The sequence below is a fragment of the Ostrinia nubilalis genome, chromosome 4 (genome assembly GCF_963855985.1).
Source record: "Ostrinia nubilalis chromosome 4, ilOstNubi1.1, whole genome shotgun sequence".
Taxonomy (NCBI): Eukaryota; Metazoa; Arthropoda; class Insecta; order Lepidoptera; family Crambidae; genus Ostrinia; species Ostrinia nubilalis.
This window is the reverse complement of record NC_087091.1, coordinates 8095858-8114067: the sequence shown is the minus strand read 5'-3', so window position 1 is coordinate 8114067 and position 18210 is coordinate 8095858. Positions and strand designations below refer to the sequence as shown.

Genomic DNA, 18210 nt, shown 5'->3' with positions numbered 1-18210 from the left:
GAAGTTAATAAATTATGCATAAAATATAAACACTTTAGAAGTTTAGTTAAATCGTAGAATTTCTGAAAAACAAGTACTAAAATCGTACTGAAAAAAAAAAGTATTAACATGTTATCTAATTTATTTATTAAACGTCGAATTTTATCAAAGATTTTGGACTAAAGTTTTTGAAAATATTTTATAGCCTACATAGAAAAAAATTAGGATTCTAAATCGTGAAAGAAATTTTTTTCGGAGCCTATTGCCTCCAAACAAACAAACAAACAATTAAATCTTTCCTCTTTTATTAGTATAGATTTAACAACAAAACAAAACTCTTCTTTTTCTTCTTCACGAAACAAAACTCAAAGCGGATAAATAAATAAACAAATCTTTGGACAATTTCACAGCGCCATCTAGTCCAAAAGTAGGCAACCAATATGCTTGTGTTAAGGGTGCTATCATAATGGATATACTTTTTTATAATTTATTTATTAAATTAAATACATGGTACCTACATATTATACATAGTACACCCAGATCCGTCAAAGAAATTAAAATTCATCATTTCAATTTCTGCTCGGCCGGCCGACTCGAAACAGCCTCTCGGCATAGTATCAAATGTATTTGGTCGCCGTACAAATCACCGCTTTACGACACGAACGCACGTAAACGTCACGGCGGGAAAAATGACACAGGTCCTGCCTTGACGGGCGCTCGCGCCATACTAATCGATGTCGGCTTGCGCATTGTTATTTATACTGATATTCACATCAATATTTTGACAAAGTGGTTACTAATATTTAAACAATAACTGTAGAAATTAATTCTACAATGAATATTCTTTATTTTGGGATACTTTTATTGCAGTTTATGCTGTGTTTTTAAACCAAAAACCACGATCAAAATGTGACGTTAATCTTCAAATTTGCCAAATTATTTTTAGATTTTACTCAATAATGGTAATGAAATTCAAGAATCTATTTCATTAATGGACTACAAGAATATATGTCCGATGATTACTATATATTTTTAAGCTTATTATATGAGCATAAATAATAGATACAGGACTTTGAAAATGAGTCTGCGGCAATTTTTTCGTAAAATGGTTGTGGGAGATGGGGCACTGTGAATTAAGCAAAAGAGTTTTAGTAAATCCGTTTCATTAATGGTCAACAACAAGGATTGATCTATCTTTCGCAGTTATTAAATAATCTCTGGGTGTTGCTTAAGATAGTAATTCATGCTTCCAAAATCTTAGAAATTCGCACGAAAATGTAAAATGGCTCTTAAACCCTCAAACAATATCACAAAGTATAGTTATAATATCTATAGTAAATAACACAGATTGTATCTCTATACATGTTTATTGCATTGATAAATCGGTATTAAAAGATTTGTTTTTCTCACGCTGCAATTACTCGTGTCAGTCTATCACGTTATCATACTTAAAGGCTGATGATACCGTGACCCGTTCACGGCATTAACATTGTTATTTATATTTAGCACGGGGTCTCCTCATGATTTTGTGCGTCAATCGGCGGTGTTTTCCAGATAGATCGCTAGTTGACACGTCTCTGACCCCTGCAGAGTAAATACAGATAGCTTTGTCTGGCGGTATTCTAGATCACTGAATGGTTAGTCTGATACCCCAACGAAAGAGATAGAATGTCGACTATCGTTTTGATAGAGCTTCATCTCTCTCTAAATGGCATGACTAATCCGTTTACACTGTCTCTGCAGATATTCCATTCCACTATATCTATTTACGGATTATCCTTAATTCTAATTTAAGACGGCTGTCTTTTATCTCAATTGCTGAATATGACGTCTGTTTTTATGGACGAATTGAATGGATTAAAGTGTAAATGAATGGAGCCGTTTTAAAAATAGCAAGGCTCAGTCAACAAATTGAGATTGGTCTCGAGTTTGCAAACGTTTGTCGGGGAAACTTGCATATTTGATTTCCGTATCGAAGGAAATGTTGGCGCAGCGTGTTTGTGTTTGTCTTGTATTTCAACTTTGAGATGCCGTCTCTATTCCTGCTCCAGATTTCAATATGATCTAAACGGATATCAGCATTCTCTAAATAGAGGTAGAGAGTTATTGAGCATTACGTACCTAGCATTGAGTACAGATAAGAGATAGGCTTATTATTTATGTATAGGTAAACCTAGGAGAATACATAAATCGAAAAGGGACAAAAAATACTTCTCATTTTTAATTTGTATAGCAAAATATACCGTATTAAGGTAAAAATGTTATACAGATATCATGCTATCAGGTATTATTGCTTCAGATAACGGGTGCTCAAATCGTAAAGAAAACGAGAACAGGAATAAATCACAAAAAATATCAGATTATTTTTGCTGAAATGTAGATCATGGTTTCGGCCTTGGGCTGAACTATTTAGAACAGTCTAAACTAGTTAGCACTTACAATTAAAACAAATTAGGCATATCAACATTGTCTACATGATTTGTATTTACGTTTTGGAATATTTAAAAAAAGTCAAAAACGTTAAAAATGTAATCATGTAAATGTAGAGATGTTTCATCATGAATTTCATTATTTATATCATTAATGTTAATTATAATTACTAGATTAATATTCATAGTATCGCTGATCGTATGTGTCATCGCGTGTTTATAATTCGCTGAATGAATCTACTTATAAACATGTCAAAGTCCAAAATATTATCCTACCCCTTAGGTATATCGACAGATAAACTTTTCTTTAGCACTGATCGTACAAGTTGATCAATAGAAGCGTCTAAACGCTGCGTTCCAACCGCATGTTTGTGTCGTTTCCCCGCTGGCCTAGTTTCAGCGTTTCCCTGGAAGAGCGTGAAGCGTCCTGAATCCAGGCCGGGGCCCGTCTCTCATTAGTACCCGTCGCGTTCCCAGCCATGCATTCAGCATTAGACCTTATCACGATGATTTACGTACCAAATCTCTACATTTTTTCGCAGCCGACAGAACATGTCACGCTCTAAATGACACACGTTTACTCATTCCGATTTTTTCAGCAGCCTGCCCCCAGCCTTGTTTTGAGACGAAATTAATTACAACATGCAAACGCTTTTAAAATTGGTAGGCTGGCTTTTAATTACAATTTTGTTATGATTGTAATTAACGCGGTAAAAGATTTACAAAGTCAAGTTAAATTACTCTGTTATGAATAAAATTTAATAAATTTTTTGGATAGTCCTTATATTTCAAATTATAAAGTTTTAAAGGTTACCTGTTTTCGAACACGACGAAAACCTATCGATCATTCCTTTGAAAATACGCGATGTCCCGGGGTAACGGCGTGTTTTTGACACAATTGTTAAGAAGATCTATCGGTTAAGATTTATACTTCGCCGAGGAAATAACTTTGATCCCGGATATACAATTTTCCTTGAACACTGTAGCACAAATAAACTCAGTGAAATGACGACTTTTTATACACTTGTAACATGGTTTTACAGCTTACACTGTAAGTATAAACAGCATCACAGCACTAAAACTTAATCTTCATTTTTTATGTTCGTTTAAATCACTCAATGGAACAAATAAGTCGTTGTTCCAATTTATCAATACATAGTACATCGAACAAGACACAAAACACGACACAGCTAAGTATACTAAACAGAACACTGAACTATAGTTTGCGTGTCGCTGTTAAAACCAAATACAAGATGGAAATCGTGATTGTGACAATTGGCTCATCACGATCCACCAGATTTTCCGATGATTCTTGAGCAAAATCAAACAAAATCAATCCTTATAATAATAGGAAACCACGTCGACAGTTATTTGCTAAGAAAAATCCAGGGACAAGTCCTAGTTTCGTAAGGCTATTATTATACACAAAACCTTTGCAAAAAACTTAGGTACTCACTTATCTCTATTTATATTTGCTTTCCTATCAGACTAAGGCTGTGTTGCACCATCTTACTTTAACCTATTTAACTATAACAAACGTTAAAATTCTGTCAAACTTCATACAAAAAGACACCGGTTATCGTTATAATTATGGTTAAAATTTGGTGGTACAACTCAGCTTTAGAAACTGTCAACAGATTTTGTGGGCTGCTGTTGGGAGTACCACGCATTATATTAAGTCAGCTCAGATATTAAAGTCAGTAACTTTACGTTATACCTAACTGATGGGTTATGTAATTTGCCTATCTACTCACTATAGTAAGCCAATAATACTGTGTCTTTTGTGATAACTTCTAATCTTACAGTTACCATCTCTTAAAAAGATTTCATTACTGACGGACTATTTAACTAGATAAGCATATCGTTTCACCCACGCAATCAAGTTTTTTCATCTTTTGTACTGAAATATAGGTGGGTAGATCGCAAAACGAGTGTCATTGAACTCTTAATAAATCAAGTTCAAGCTAACCTTATAAACACTTGATTGAATTGTTTTAGGTTTCTTTAGCATATTTGTTAAATCTTTTTTTGTAGTTCATGAAAGCAGCAGTGCATTAAGTTATCTGAGTTCATTATACTTATTTATTTACATACTTAAGTATGTATGTACTCGTATATTTTGTTTTTTAATGCACGACTGTATAATGTAAATATTTGTTTGAGACAGAAACAGAAGTAGGTACTATGTGTAAAATTAAAATAAAACGCTTAGTCCCATGGGCTGCTAAGAATTTAGTGCCTTTCAAAACACTTTTGATGCCTCACAGGTCTCTTAAAGAGATTTCTGTATATAAAATCACCGTTATGACCACTGTTACTTCGATAGTGAGTGTAGTGGAAGTTAATTAAATGAAAGAGTGGACTGTATACAATTAATTGTCTATTCGGTATAAATTAACAATGATGTTGAGACCGTTTAGCGCAAAGTCGTTGAAGAGAGTGCGTCAGGATCGTCTTCTTAGATGTTCGCTCGCGAACCGAACATTGCTCGTTCGTTCGCCGAACGCTCGCCGCTCCCTCCGGTCACGCCGCCCGCGGGCAATGTCCGTGAGTAGACAACCACCAATATGTATTTGTTAGAGCGTTATGTAACTGTTTGAAACTTTATCATGAACCGGCACAACTGTTATTTCACAAAAGACAGAGTTTTGTGCTCTAACTTTGAATTCCACTATGTAACATGGGGTGTATAAAAACCAACATGGCGCTGATTTTCAGTGGTTGCCTGAAAAATAATGGAGAGTCGTCGGAGCAGGAAGACATTATTGAATATTACTTTATTATTGGACGCTTGGCTGCTTTCCATTGAAGATGAAGTACATTTATTTTCGTAAAGATAAGTTTATTGGTGAATTCTAATAATATTTAGTGGCAGGTGATTACGTTATCATCTCTCTCACGTCTAAATCTGCGGTTTACGAAGAATAAATCGATATTACTGTAAATTGGTCACAGGAAAAAATAACTTGTTTATAAAAAAGCGCGCCAAAATTACCGTTATCGTTCCAATATAACTCTGTCACACTGATAATCTAATTTGTTGACGAGAAAATCCGATTTCGTCGTATTTATTCGGATGCGTAATTCGATTGAATGAAAATTTTACTGTCGAGGAAAACATTACTTTTGAATTGCGGATTTTACAGTGCGGTCAATTATCACCAGAAATCGGCCACTGCAAATGCGTTTACCGCAAAATAACTTTCCAATTGGAATTTTATTTATTCAGGACATGTAGATATCAATTGAGGAAATGTTGTTTTTGGTAGTTTTATGTGTTAGCTGTAGGTTCTGGTGGTAAATAAGCATTCCTTTCCCTATTTAATTATTATCGGAATAGGATTTACGAGCGTGTCCCCCGACATTGCTATCCAAATTAAAGGCTGCGAACAATCCAATCGGTAAGGATTAGGGGCCTTATCAGATCGAATCTGCTTTATTATGTTGCGGAGGCAGATTAAGTTTTTTTTTCATTAAATTCGTTTTATTCGCGCTACATTCTAATCATGGTTGAAATGGGTTCTTTTAATTCAAACGTTTGTGGTTTAATTTAATCTTGGAACAGCGGTAATTCGGTTTTATATGTATAAAAAACGTCACTTGTTTTTTGCTCATATTGAAGCATAATGAAAGTCATAAGCAAGTCAAGTACTAAATATTCCTGCAAAAGGTAAAGATAAAAATGTAATTAAGAGCGTTTACGCCGTTTGGCGCAAAAACAGTACTTTTTCAACTCGTTACAATCATTAACCAGTAATACTACAAATATGTTATAGGCATAAATAGTTAGGCAATTTCGTCGTCTAAATAGTTAATTGAGAAAATATTGCGATTAGTTTAGCATTTAAGAATTCTATCAAGATAAGTCCACACAGGTTTTGTAAATTTCCACTTTAGCGTCAGTTTACAAGCTGAAATTTTTATAAAAATACTGTGAAAACGATTTAACAAACATTTATATCCTATAGCATAGATCCTTGGGCAAATAGTTATCTGAGAAAATTTTTAGATTTAAGCATTTTACAATAAGAAATCACAAATTAAAAGAACGTGAAATACCCAAAAATCAAAGTGATTTTTTCACCAATATTCTTCCTTTATTCAACACAAAAATAGCTTAATATAATAGAAGAATATCTTATCTAAAATATTTTCTTTGAAATTTAAAATAATTCATTGTAATTTTTTTTCTATGAGTATTTGAAAACTACTATAAATCGCCGCGCACGAATCGTTCAAATTCAGTCCGCCTCGAGGCGTTCCAGAGTGAGGTCACGTCGCTCGGTGCTCTGCTGACATGTGTCACGCGTACGTTGATCTTTGACAGGTAGCTGGACTTTTATAGTGTATCCGCAAAATCTTGGTGGTAGATTTTGCGATCACGTGGTAATTAAAATATTTTATTGTTATTTTTCATTACAGTCTATTTTTACTACAAATTCTATTTCAGACGTAATGAAAAATAAAATTAAGTTATTTTTAGCGATGAAACGAAAACGAATGACGAAAATTTGGAACAGCAAGTTATGTATGTATACCTACTAATATTATAAAGAGGAATAATACTAATAATTTATTTGCCATAAATAGGTGGTTACAGAAAAGTTAATAGGAATGCTCTGCCAGCAGGGTCCCACCTAGTTGTAGGGGGAACATACACAACATAATTACAGTCGGAAAATCTTTGCGGTAGGTACCTCGGATTGTAGTTAGTTGGACAGTGGTCATTTGACGGCCACTTGAATGGTCTCACCCCTAAGCTTTTGGCTACCGCCGGCGCACTAAGCCGGTTGATGCCTAATCTCGGGACCCGGCTACACTGAGTCGCTGACTATACTTTTGCGCGTTATATGGTCCTATATGGGGCTCGAGTATGGCACAGTGCAGTGTAGTCGTGGAGCATCCTACTGTTCAAAAAAGCGCAACGCATGATATCACTGAGGCACAGGCTGAGGTAATTCGTGGATAATATTGTCATTAGTGGCGACGTATAACAATCCTACTAATATTATAAATGCGAAAGTTTGGATGTCTGGATGTTTGTTACTCTTTCACTCAAAAACTACTGAACGGATTTTGTTGAAACTTTATACTAATACTAATTATAGCCTATAAGATTAACATAATTATAGGCTATAATTTATGACGATATGTGACAAATAAATTTCAATAAATAAATAAGACGTGTCTAAAAAGCGCAATCTATCGTCATTGGTTAAATCTACAGCGCTGGACAAACTACTGTTTTTGACGTTCGTAAATATTCATGCGGGGGAAGCCGTGAAACGCCATCTATCAACAAACAACAGATTTTACGAACTAACGAGTAAAACGAGGTCCACGCGTACGAATTATTAATAAAATTAATAATATTTGTATTCATCTGGTCTTACTTGACTTTTACTTTACGTATGTCATGCACGATGATATTTGTGTCAATATTTGTGTACGTCCCCACTAGGCATAATTGGGATGTATTTTTCTAATTTGTCATAAGTTGTGAGAAAGCCTGTAGCTACAACTGGGAAAGTATGTGTCACCACTGGTGACAATCGATATTATTTATGCCATTTATCCTCAGTGGCGACAAAGCTAGTGTCGACAACCGAGAATAGACGCCAGTTGCGAGGTGACCATAGGTCCCAAGGGGAAATGTACGTGTACGTGCACCACGAGAGGTGGAAACCAAAAGGTAGAGGCTTGAGGATCTAGGCCCTAGAGTGCTGAAGGGTGCGCCTGGCCGTCAGCCAAATTTTACGTCGCACCATAGAGGCAGTTCTGCCTGTATTAGAGGAGTGGGTGCGACGGCATGATCGCCTCACACAAAGGGCGACCCAGGTTCTACCGGGCCATGGGTGCTTCGGGCCATTCCTCCACCGTATAGGCCGAGATCCTGTAGATGGTTGTCAGTTAACACTGCAGTCTTGGCACGTGAGTCACCGCAGCAGACTGACACGCTCCAACAGTGCCCAGCCTAAGCGAACGAGCGGCGGTTGGAAATGACCTCTCCCTACCAATCAGGAAGAGGCGTGAGATAGATAGATAAATTGTTTATTTGTTGTAACACACTTTTTTTAATGCTTTTAACACACACATTATGTATAGTTGCTATTGAAATTCAATTCAATATCGAAATAAAGTTAGTTAGTCAAGCAACACACTAGGCGACACCACTGGTATTTTGTTACACAGGTTAGTAATAATTTCAACAGTTGCAACATAACAAAAGTGACAAAACAACATAAGATAAAGATGACTAGCGTTTCAAATAGTTCCCTGCGTCAGAGTGATGTGTGCCGCAGCGATGCAAAAAGCAAAGAGCTCAGTATAAACACTACCCTCAAAAGGGCAGAACACTGATTTTCAGCTTTTGCTAGAGAACGCATGAAGCATACAGGTACGGAATGAACCCGCTCGCTTTCGGAAACAATATCTACATTAGTATAAAATATATGATGAGACAAATAATCTTATGGTATAGTGTGCTTACTTTCTGTGAAAGTGTTCTTTCACAGAAAGAAGCAGTGGAAAGGGGGAGCGAGAGGCCTCAGCCGACACTCCGGTTATCCGCCGCCGACACCCTGGGCGCAAGAGGACAGCTTATGGTCTCCAACTGTCCCTTCCTAACAGGCCTCGGTCGCTAGACATGGAGGTGTCTGGTGGCGGCTAAGGACGAATGCTACAGGCAACAGCCAATGACGATGTCCCGCGTTCCCTCATATCACTCATATGGATCATGGCAGAAACAGTCAGGTTTTTAGTGGGTGTAGGGGCTACCCACCTTCTGGTAGGAAGAACCCCACATAACCCACTAGCTGCCGCCGCAGCTGGTGGGTATGAAATGTTATGCATTTTCCGGATAAAAAAAGAATAATAAACAGGAAAAGTTTGTTTTGAATAGAACCGATTTGAAAAAATCTCGCACCTTTAAAATTCAATTTTTTTTCTGCTGAACATAGGCTGTATAAAATATTCTCAAAATAGTAAAAAACCTTTGATAATTTACTATTTGATAAAGAATTTACGTATTTATTATTGATTAGGACTAATGTATACCATTATTTATAATTATGGAGTCGGTGTTGGAAGATTTGAAGATTTTATAGTTTCCTTGAGCTGTCACTTGACAGCCTGGCACACTTTTACGATGGTGGATCAAAGTATTTTGATTTGACTATAGAGCGTGAGAACACGCACACAGTCATAATTATTTTAGTGTGAATAAAACTAGCATCGAAATTACCTAAACTTGACATGCCACGCTAGACGTAAACGCTCTTAACAAAAAATATCAAATAGCAAAAATTTCGCAGAATGTCCGTTTTTTGTCAAACACGTAATTTGCCTAAGTTGTCATCATTGATTTCAAATTTGGAAGTCCCCAATCACGGAACCATGTCCCCTGTCTCCACGGTCATTATAAGGCGTTCACTTTAGCCCGTTTCAAGGACTCCTGGAAGGATGCTTGACTAGAGACCGGGCGTGTGGGCCAGGAAATGACGCCCCGATCAATACAACAAGGGCACACTCAAAACAAAAGCGATTTGCATGGATATTTCGTATAAATAAATAATCAATACTACATTTACCTACATATGACGAAGTACCTATCGGAGACAAAAAATGTAATGGTATTCTCGTATAGGCCAGTAGAATTAAACACAAAAATTGATTAAATCGGAAATAATTCTTACAAAAGATTTTTTTGCTTTAATGGCTTCATTGGTTGCCCATTAAGACTCTCCTAAGTTTTCGACTTCGACGGAGTTGTGCTTAAGTGGTGGGGGCCCCCGAAAGGGGCGTTTTTTCGGTTTTCCGGTTATACCGCGTAAAGGACTTACCCTATCGAAAAGTGGTCTTCATGACGGTTGAAGGGCACTTAATCCTGCATTGAATAAGACCAAATTCAAATGTTTTGGATAAACCGTTCCCGCGCTAAAGTTCGGAAAAGTAGAAAATATACGTATAATTAATGACCCTCTCCACGTCCAATGGCTTGTTACCCACAGGCTTCCAAGTCTTGAAAAGGGCCACCTCAACCAGTGTAACCCTATCAAGGCTTACGAGCTTGATGCGCCTATCCTTGTGCGTCCCAGCCGTTCCTTAACTGCGGTTGGTGCACCTCTTCCTTGCACTCTCCTGAACGACCCTGTGTTACCTACTGTGGCTGTCCCTCTTCCTTGCAGCCTCCTGTACGACTACGTTGCCAAGCCGTATGCCTGGTCCAAGGTTCGACGCCACAAAATCAACTTCGCACGCGTGAAAATAGTTTAAATACTATTTTCCGTGCTTGCAACATTTTTCTTTACTGCTTCGGCTCTATTAGTCGTAGAGTGATTGTATATATCCTATAGCCTTCCTCAATTTATGAGCTATTCAACACAAAAATTATTATTTCAATCAAACTAGTAATTCTTGAGATTAGCGCGTTCAAACAAACAATCAAAAAACTCTTCAGCGTTTTAATATGAACTTGTTGTTGTTGATTTTTGGCGTCAAACCTTAGACCAGGCATACGGCTAGGCAACGTAGTCATGCAGGAGGATACAAGGAAGAGGGGCAGCCACAGTAGGTAACACAGAGTCGTTCAGGTGAGTGCCAGGAAGAGGTGCAGCAACCGCAGTTAAGGAACGGCTGGGACGAACAAGGATCGGCGAATCCAGCTCGTATGCCTTGATAGGGTTACACTGGTTGAGGCGCTCCTTTTCAAGACTTGGAAGCCTGCGGGTAACGAGCCATTGGACGTGGAGAGGGTCATTAATTATACACATATTTTCTACTTTGCCGAACATTTTCACGAGAACGGTTTGTTCAAAATATATGAATTTGGTCTTATTTAATGCAGAATTAAATGCCCTTCAACCATCAGGAAGACCACTTTTCGATAGGGTAAGTCCTTTACGCGGTATAACTGGAAAACCGAAAAAGCGCCCCTTTCGGGGGCCCCCACCACTTAAGCACAACTCCGTCGAAGTCGAAAACTTAGGAGAGTCTTAATGGGCAACCAATGAAGCCATTAAAGCAATAAAATCTTTTGTAGGAATTATTTCCGATTTAAAAGCTAATTCTACTGGACTAGTATAGTTGGACAACACTGAAGTGTCTCTTAAATTACATTTTGCAGAAGGGCGCTACTATCAACACTGGGTTAGTTTCAATTTATACCACTTGACGTTTCAGAATCTTTTGTCTATACATAGTTGTATAATTTATTGCAAGACGGCGTTTGTTTCATATCAAACGTTTACTTACCGACGTTGACCCGGTAGCATCGTTGTTGGACCGGTCGCACAATTTAAATAAAATATCGCGGATAAACTGTGAATTGGTGATATTTATCGATGCGAACTAACTCTTTGTACTGTTTGTGAACTGTGAGTGAAAGTTCGATGACAAAATCAAACATTAAGCAGTGTTAATTAACAGTTTTTTGTGGAAGACTCAGTGAATTAATATTTTTTGAGTTAAAAGTACCCCGGCATAACTTCTCAATTGGAACGCGTAAGCGACGCCCGCTGCACGGCGCTTACGACCTTCTTCTCGCGAGAAATTCTCAGGCATCGTACTCGGAGCATTTAGTGCTGTGCTATTGACACTTACTTGATAACTTTGCTCGGATATTTTTTGTATGAGAGCCTTTATTGCCGAGCAACTTTTCTTGTTTTATTTTTTGTGATCTTCAAGTACCTACCATAACAAATATGTCCGAAGCCGATGAGAAAGTTTGGGGCTGCTGTGCTCTTTTGGAGGGATTCGATGATGATGTCATTTGTACCCGATGTTTGAGAGCTTACCACCTAGCTTGCTTATCTATAGATGCGTCAAAACTAAGCAGAGATTGGGTCTGCCCAACTTGTATCTGTACTGCTCCGAAAGCTGGTAAGAGCGACAACACACCGGTTCGCTTTAACTCCAAAGTTACTGCTCGCTCCACTAAGAGACCAGCCCTGTCGTCGCCACCAACGACTAGTACTGAGACAGGCGCTTTAACCCGAGATGATGTACGTGCGATTATGACCGAGGTTCTTAAAAGTGAAATGGCGGAATTTACGAGGGAAATCAACAGTAATATGCGTAAAGCTCTGGATGCTGAAATGAAAACTATAAGGAATGAATTTAAGGAAATCAAGGAGTCAATGGAGTTCATGAACGGAACTTTTGAATTACTAAGCAAGGAACATAAGGTAGCACAGGAAAAGATCAAAACACTAGAGGAAAATAACACGTCTATGCAGTCTACCATTCAAGGTCTCCAGTCCCGTGTGAACCAATTAGAACAAAGCTCCCGCTCCAACAATGTGGAAATACAATGTCTACCAGAAAAGAAATCGGAAAACTTGTTGACATTAGTAAAAAAAATAGGAGATGTAATTAAATGCGAAATTACCGATGAGCACATTGTTCGTATAACCAGGACAGCTAAATTACAACAAGATAGTCCCCGGCCTAGATCTGTAGTGGCCGAATTTAGGGATTCAAAACTGAGAGATGCTTTTTTGGCTGCTAGTATAGATTTTAACAAGAAAAATCCCAGCGACAAACTGAATAGCTTACACCTGGGATTTTCAGGAAACAAAGTGCCAATATATGTCGCAGAGCATCTTTCAGTGGCAAACAAAGCACTCCATGCCGCTGCAAGAAGAACAGCAAGGGATAAGGGTTTCAAATTTGTCTGGGTTAGAGGGGGAAAGATCTACTTAAGGAAGAATGAGAGTGCAGGTTATATCATCGTCAAGGATTTGCAGACCTTAAATTCATTACAGTAGTTTTGATCTTTCTTTTTATTTATTGTATAATAATCTTGCAATGGACTTAATTCTTGTTAAATTCGCATTAAAATTGTATTACCAAAACACCCGAGGGTTAAGAACTAAAACGAATATTTTTAATAAAAACTTGGCCGTGTGTAATTTTGATATAATTGTTGTTACTGAGACTTGGCTTAATAATAATATTTTAAGTTCCGAGTTGTTCGATGACAGATACACTGTATTTAGACGAGATAGGAAGCCTACTGGTACTCAAACAGATTGTATGGGGGGAGGTGTACTAATTGCAGTGTCTAACAAATTTCAGGCTAGATCAGTTAATTGTTGGAACAGTACATGTGAGGATCTGTGGGTGATCATAGATACTGACATTGCTGGCACAGCAAAACGTATTGCCATCTGCGCAGTATACCTTCCCTCGCCTGTGGGCCATAGATTGTTAGATACTTTTTTAAACAACTGCAGTTCAGTGTTGGAAGGTTTTGATGGACATACCTGTATTCTAGGTGATTTCAATTTACGAAACATCAATTGGAAACTTGTCAATGGTTCCGATGTAAATTATCAGGCACCTGTTCTAGGTCAAAGTTTATTAGATTTTGCGTCTCAAAATAATTTAAAACAGTGTAATTTAGTTACAAATTTTCAAGATAAAATATTGGATCTGCTGCTCACCGACATGGTTAATTGTAGTGTGAATGAGTCACTTGATAATTTATGTAAAATAGACCGTTATCATCCTGCACTTCAGGTTGATTTTTGTTTCGATGAGGTTTCTCAGCTTCAATACAATAGCAGCTTCGCCACACTTAATTATCAGCAAGCCGATTATCGTTTAATCAATGACTATCTCTCTAAGGTTAATTGGGACGAGCAATTTTCACAATTTAATGACATTAATCAGTTAGTTGTTCATTTTTATAGCATAATCAGGGACGCCATAACACAATTTGTGCCTCAAAAAAGAAAGACCAACAAGTGGAAATATCCACCATGGTTTAACCAATGCTTAATTAGTAGACTTCGTGAAAAGGGCGTAATTATGAAAAGATTTAAAAAATATCGTAACCCAATGGATAGAATTGAATTAAGTATTTTGTCTAAAAGATGTCAAAAACTTGCCACAGAATGTTATAACAATTATATTAATAACATTGAAGAAAGGATTTCTAAAAGTACTAAAGCTTTCTGGTCTTTTGTTAAAAGCAAGCGTGGCGGCTGCAGTTCCTACCCCACCACTATGACGGACGGGTCTGCGACTGTAAGTGATGGACCAAGTATATGTAATCTCTTTGCAGGTCGTTTTGCCGAAGTTTATTGTAAGGATACAACGTCGCCTAACTCACCATATCCGAAGAAGCCTGCCTATAACAATCTGTCCTTCAGCAGAATTCACATTGACCCTGAGGCTGTAACTCGTGTTTTAAAATCCCTTAACTTAGATAAAGGCTCCGGCCCTGATGGCATTCCACCTACTTTCCTGAGAAGCTGCGCCTCTAATATTGCTGAGCCTCTTTGCTACATATTCAATGCATCTTTATCAAGTGTGGTTTTCCCTGATGACTGGAAAGTGGCTAAAGTAGTCCCAGTTTTTAAATCTGGTGACACTAACTCTGTGATGAATTATAGACCAATATCTATTCTCTCTACAATGTCGAAAGTCTTTGAAATTTTAATTTGTCCGTTAATCTCAGAGCATGTTAAACCATTTATTACGGAGAATCAACATGGGTTCGTAAAATCACGATCAACCGCTACGAATTTGGTATCTTTCATTGAAAATCTCACGGAAGCTATTGATGCCAAGCAAGAGATCGATGTTATATATACCGATCTGAGCAAAGCTTTTGATAAGGTGCCTCATGATATATTGCTTGAAAAGATGGGACTTTTTGGATTCAATGGAACTCTATTGAGATGGTTTAGCTCATATCTAAGTAACCGTAAATTCTACGTGGTCATTAATGGTTACAGCTCTGAGAAACATGATATCAACTCTGGAGTTCCCCAAGGATCCAACTTGGGGCCTATCTTATTTAATATTTTTATTAACGACATTGTTGACTGTATCTCGTACTCTGTCCCGTACTTATATGCAGATGATTTGAAATTATTACGAATCATTAAAACCCATAATGACTCTGTACTGCTACAGGAAGATCTAAGTAGTATAGCTCGGTGGTGCGAATCGAATAGGATGCAACTAAATATCAATAAATGCTTTTTTGTCAAATTTACAAGAAAACACCATGTTATAAAATCCAGCTATTCTATTGGGGGTGCAATGGTTACAGAAGTTGACCATATTAGGGACCTAGGCGTGATAGTTGACAAAAAACTAACATTCGTTCCACATTTGGAATCTGTCACAAAAAAGGCTTCTCGCATGCTAGGATTCATAATTAGAACAGGTAGGGGTTTTCGCAGGTTGCAAACAAAAAGATTGTTGTACAATTCTTTGGTCCTAAGTATTGTGGAATACTGCAGTGTTGTGTGGCGACCACATTACGCGTGTCACTCCCTGAGGTTAGAACGAATCCAGAAAAGATATCTGTGGCATCTCGCTCACTCGTCCAACCAATGTAGGAAAGGGTCTTCTTACAAATCCAGATTAATACATTTTAAATACACCTCCTTGGAAAAACGTCGAACTATATTGGACCTTACTTTCTTGTACAAATTATTCAATAATAAAATAGATTGCCCCCAGCTGCTAAATAAATTTAATTTTAGAGCTCCTCGTAGAACCCCCCGAACCCAAATTCCTGCATTGGTTCCACCTTTTCGCTCCACAGTATTAGGCTCAAGTTCCTTTGTTCCCCGTTTGAGCAGACTTCTGAATTCTCACGGAGGTACCACTGATATTCACGCCACAAGTCTCATAAAGTTCCGAAAGCACTTGGAAGAAACCATTGTCGGTGAGTAGTGTTCTAGCATTTTTTTCAATTTTGCCTACATTTAGGTTTTCTGTGCCCGTATCGAACCTTTTCTGTAACTCTTTTTTCTTTTTAATTTATAATTGTCTACCGGTCTAGTTTCAATCAGTAAATTTATAATTGATGTTACTAATATATTGCATGCGGTGTTTACCTTAAATTAATTGTGCATTAAGTTATTACCACTATGGCTGTATGTATACTGTGTAAGCATCAATGTAACAATTTCTGGTAAACCAAATAAAATAAATAAATAAATAAATAAATCAAAGAAATTAAAGAAACTGGTCTTTTCTCCCATTTTTACTGGTTCCTGATAAAGTTTCAGATAGTTATCTGACCGTTATTAAAATTTGTACCTATTAAGAATAAAACACCGCACGGGTGATTATATCTGCTACTACCTATCTGAGATCTGCGAAACCATTTGCAGTTTATCTGGCAGATAAGTATCTATTAGGGATTTTATCAGCAGTCACAAAACAGATCCGTATAAGGAATTAGGCAACGATATTAATTTCAAATGAACGCTGCTCGTGTACGCATCATTATGTTCGCACAAAATTCCAATCACCAATATTGGATTAGATATTGTTTACTGTATTCGTGAGAATATATTGGATATCTTTTCCTTATGAGTCTGTAGCAAACGGCGAGACGCATACACACATGTGTACACCATTGAGACAGATCGGTTCTCCGAAACAACATAATATCGTAGCAAGATAATCAGGCCGGATAAAATTGTAAACAATGCCCACATAATATGTCTACCTTTATAATTATCTCTGGGCTATCTAAAGTAGGTACTCCAAATCACGATAAAGTTTTATTTAACGAAAACAGGAAAAGAGTGATGTTGAGTGGGGCGATTTTATGTTATCCCAATAAAATGTTACTTGATGGGTAATTTAAGTAAATAAAGAGCATAATATAAAGGTCGCAATAAACCAAAATCCCGAAGCTAAAGCATAAAAAGACCCGATCAATAATATTACGGCGTATTAAGATAATTTGAAATTTTACTCCTGTTTTGCGATTACTACTACATGACATTATTGTGATTGATTGAATAGATATCCATTAATCAGAACTTTGTCAAATAAATAAGGAAAAAAATGTCCTTTTGGAACTCGACTAAGTGTTGCCTTCGAACTCCTCTCATTTTTTCCGATTAATTTTGTTGCGGAGCTTAACTTTCCCCTGAGATTTAACCTTCTGGTCGGATTTTACTGGCGATAATGCTTTCGATCAGTCTTTCCCAAAGTGGGCGATAACGCCCCCTTGTGGGCGCTGCAGGCTTAAAGGGAGGCGGTAAGAGACCCAGAAAAAAAATCGGGACGTTGTGTAGAGGCTTGGGAGGCGTCATCTACTAGGAGGACTCTTAGACACCGACTGAGCTCGACTCTTGACTACAAAAATGGGGGGCGCTAAAAATAATTTATTCTCAAAGTGGGCAGTAGACTAAATAAGTTTGGGAACCGCTGCTTTAGATCCTGGCTATACAGGAGAAGGAGAAGAGGGTACGTATGTAACTATTGATTTATCTATTAATTGTGATATTATTAATATAAAATGCAAAGAAACGAAAATTGTGGGTTGTTCCGAATTTGACCCGATATCTTAACCCGATTAAGGGTTAAGTTAGGTTTACTGAAAAGTATATTTACGTATATGCGGAACTCAATCCTAATTTGACCTAAAGTATCATCAGGAAAAGCAGCAAAAGGTGTTCATTACTATCTTATTCTTTGTCTTATCTATAAGATAAGATTACAGCGTGTCAGGTTAAGATTTTGGGTTATATTCGGCATTATCCAAAATTGTGCGCATTTTAACACTTACCTCCTGGGTTTAAATTCTTTGGTTGGGGTGTGACAGCTGTAGCTGCTCCAGACGATCTTCGTGATCTGAAAATAGAAAAAAAAGATTATTTTAGCATCACATTTAGAATTCCAGGTCATAAATAAAGTCGAGTCAAGTCACAACAAATAATAGTCACTAATAAATACCATCTTTTAACAAAGTAGAAGATGTAAACGTAAGCTCTATTGTCTTTCATAAAAGACATTTTAGGTAGGTACTAGGGTTTCTGCT

The 18210-nt window shown here is 37.3% G+C and overlaps 1 protein-coding gene across 11 annotated transcripts in view; it reads right to left on the bottom strand.

The window, feature by feature from the left end:
• The window catches only part of LOC135088579 (3',5'-cyclic-AMP phosphodiesterase), a 474744-nt gene that overhangs the window by 29322 nt on the left and 427212 nt on the right, over window positions 1–18210 (bottom strand). For all 11 annotated transcript variants that reach the window (XM_063983437.1, XM_063983441.1, XM_063983434.1 and 8 more), the window contains one exon: window positions 17959–18023. In XM_063983437.1, the coding sequence (XP_063839507.1) occupies window positions 17959–18023 (65 nt within the window). The remainder of the gene's footprint in view (window positions 1–17958; window positions 18024–18210) is intronic.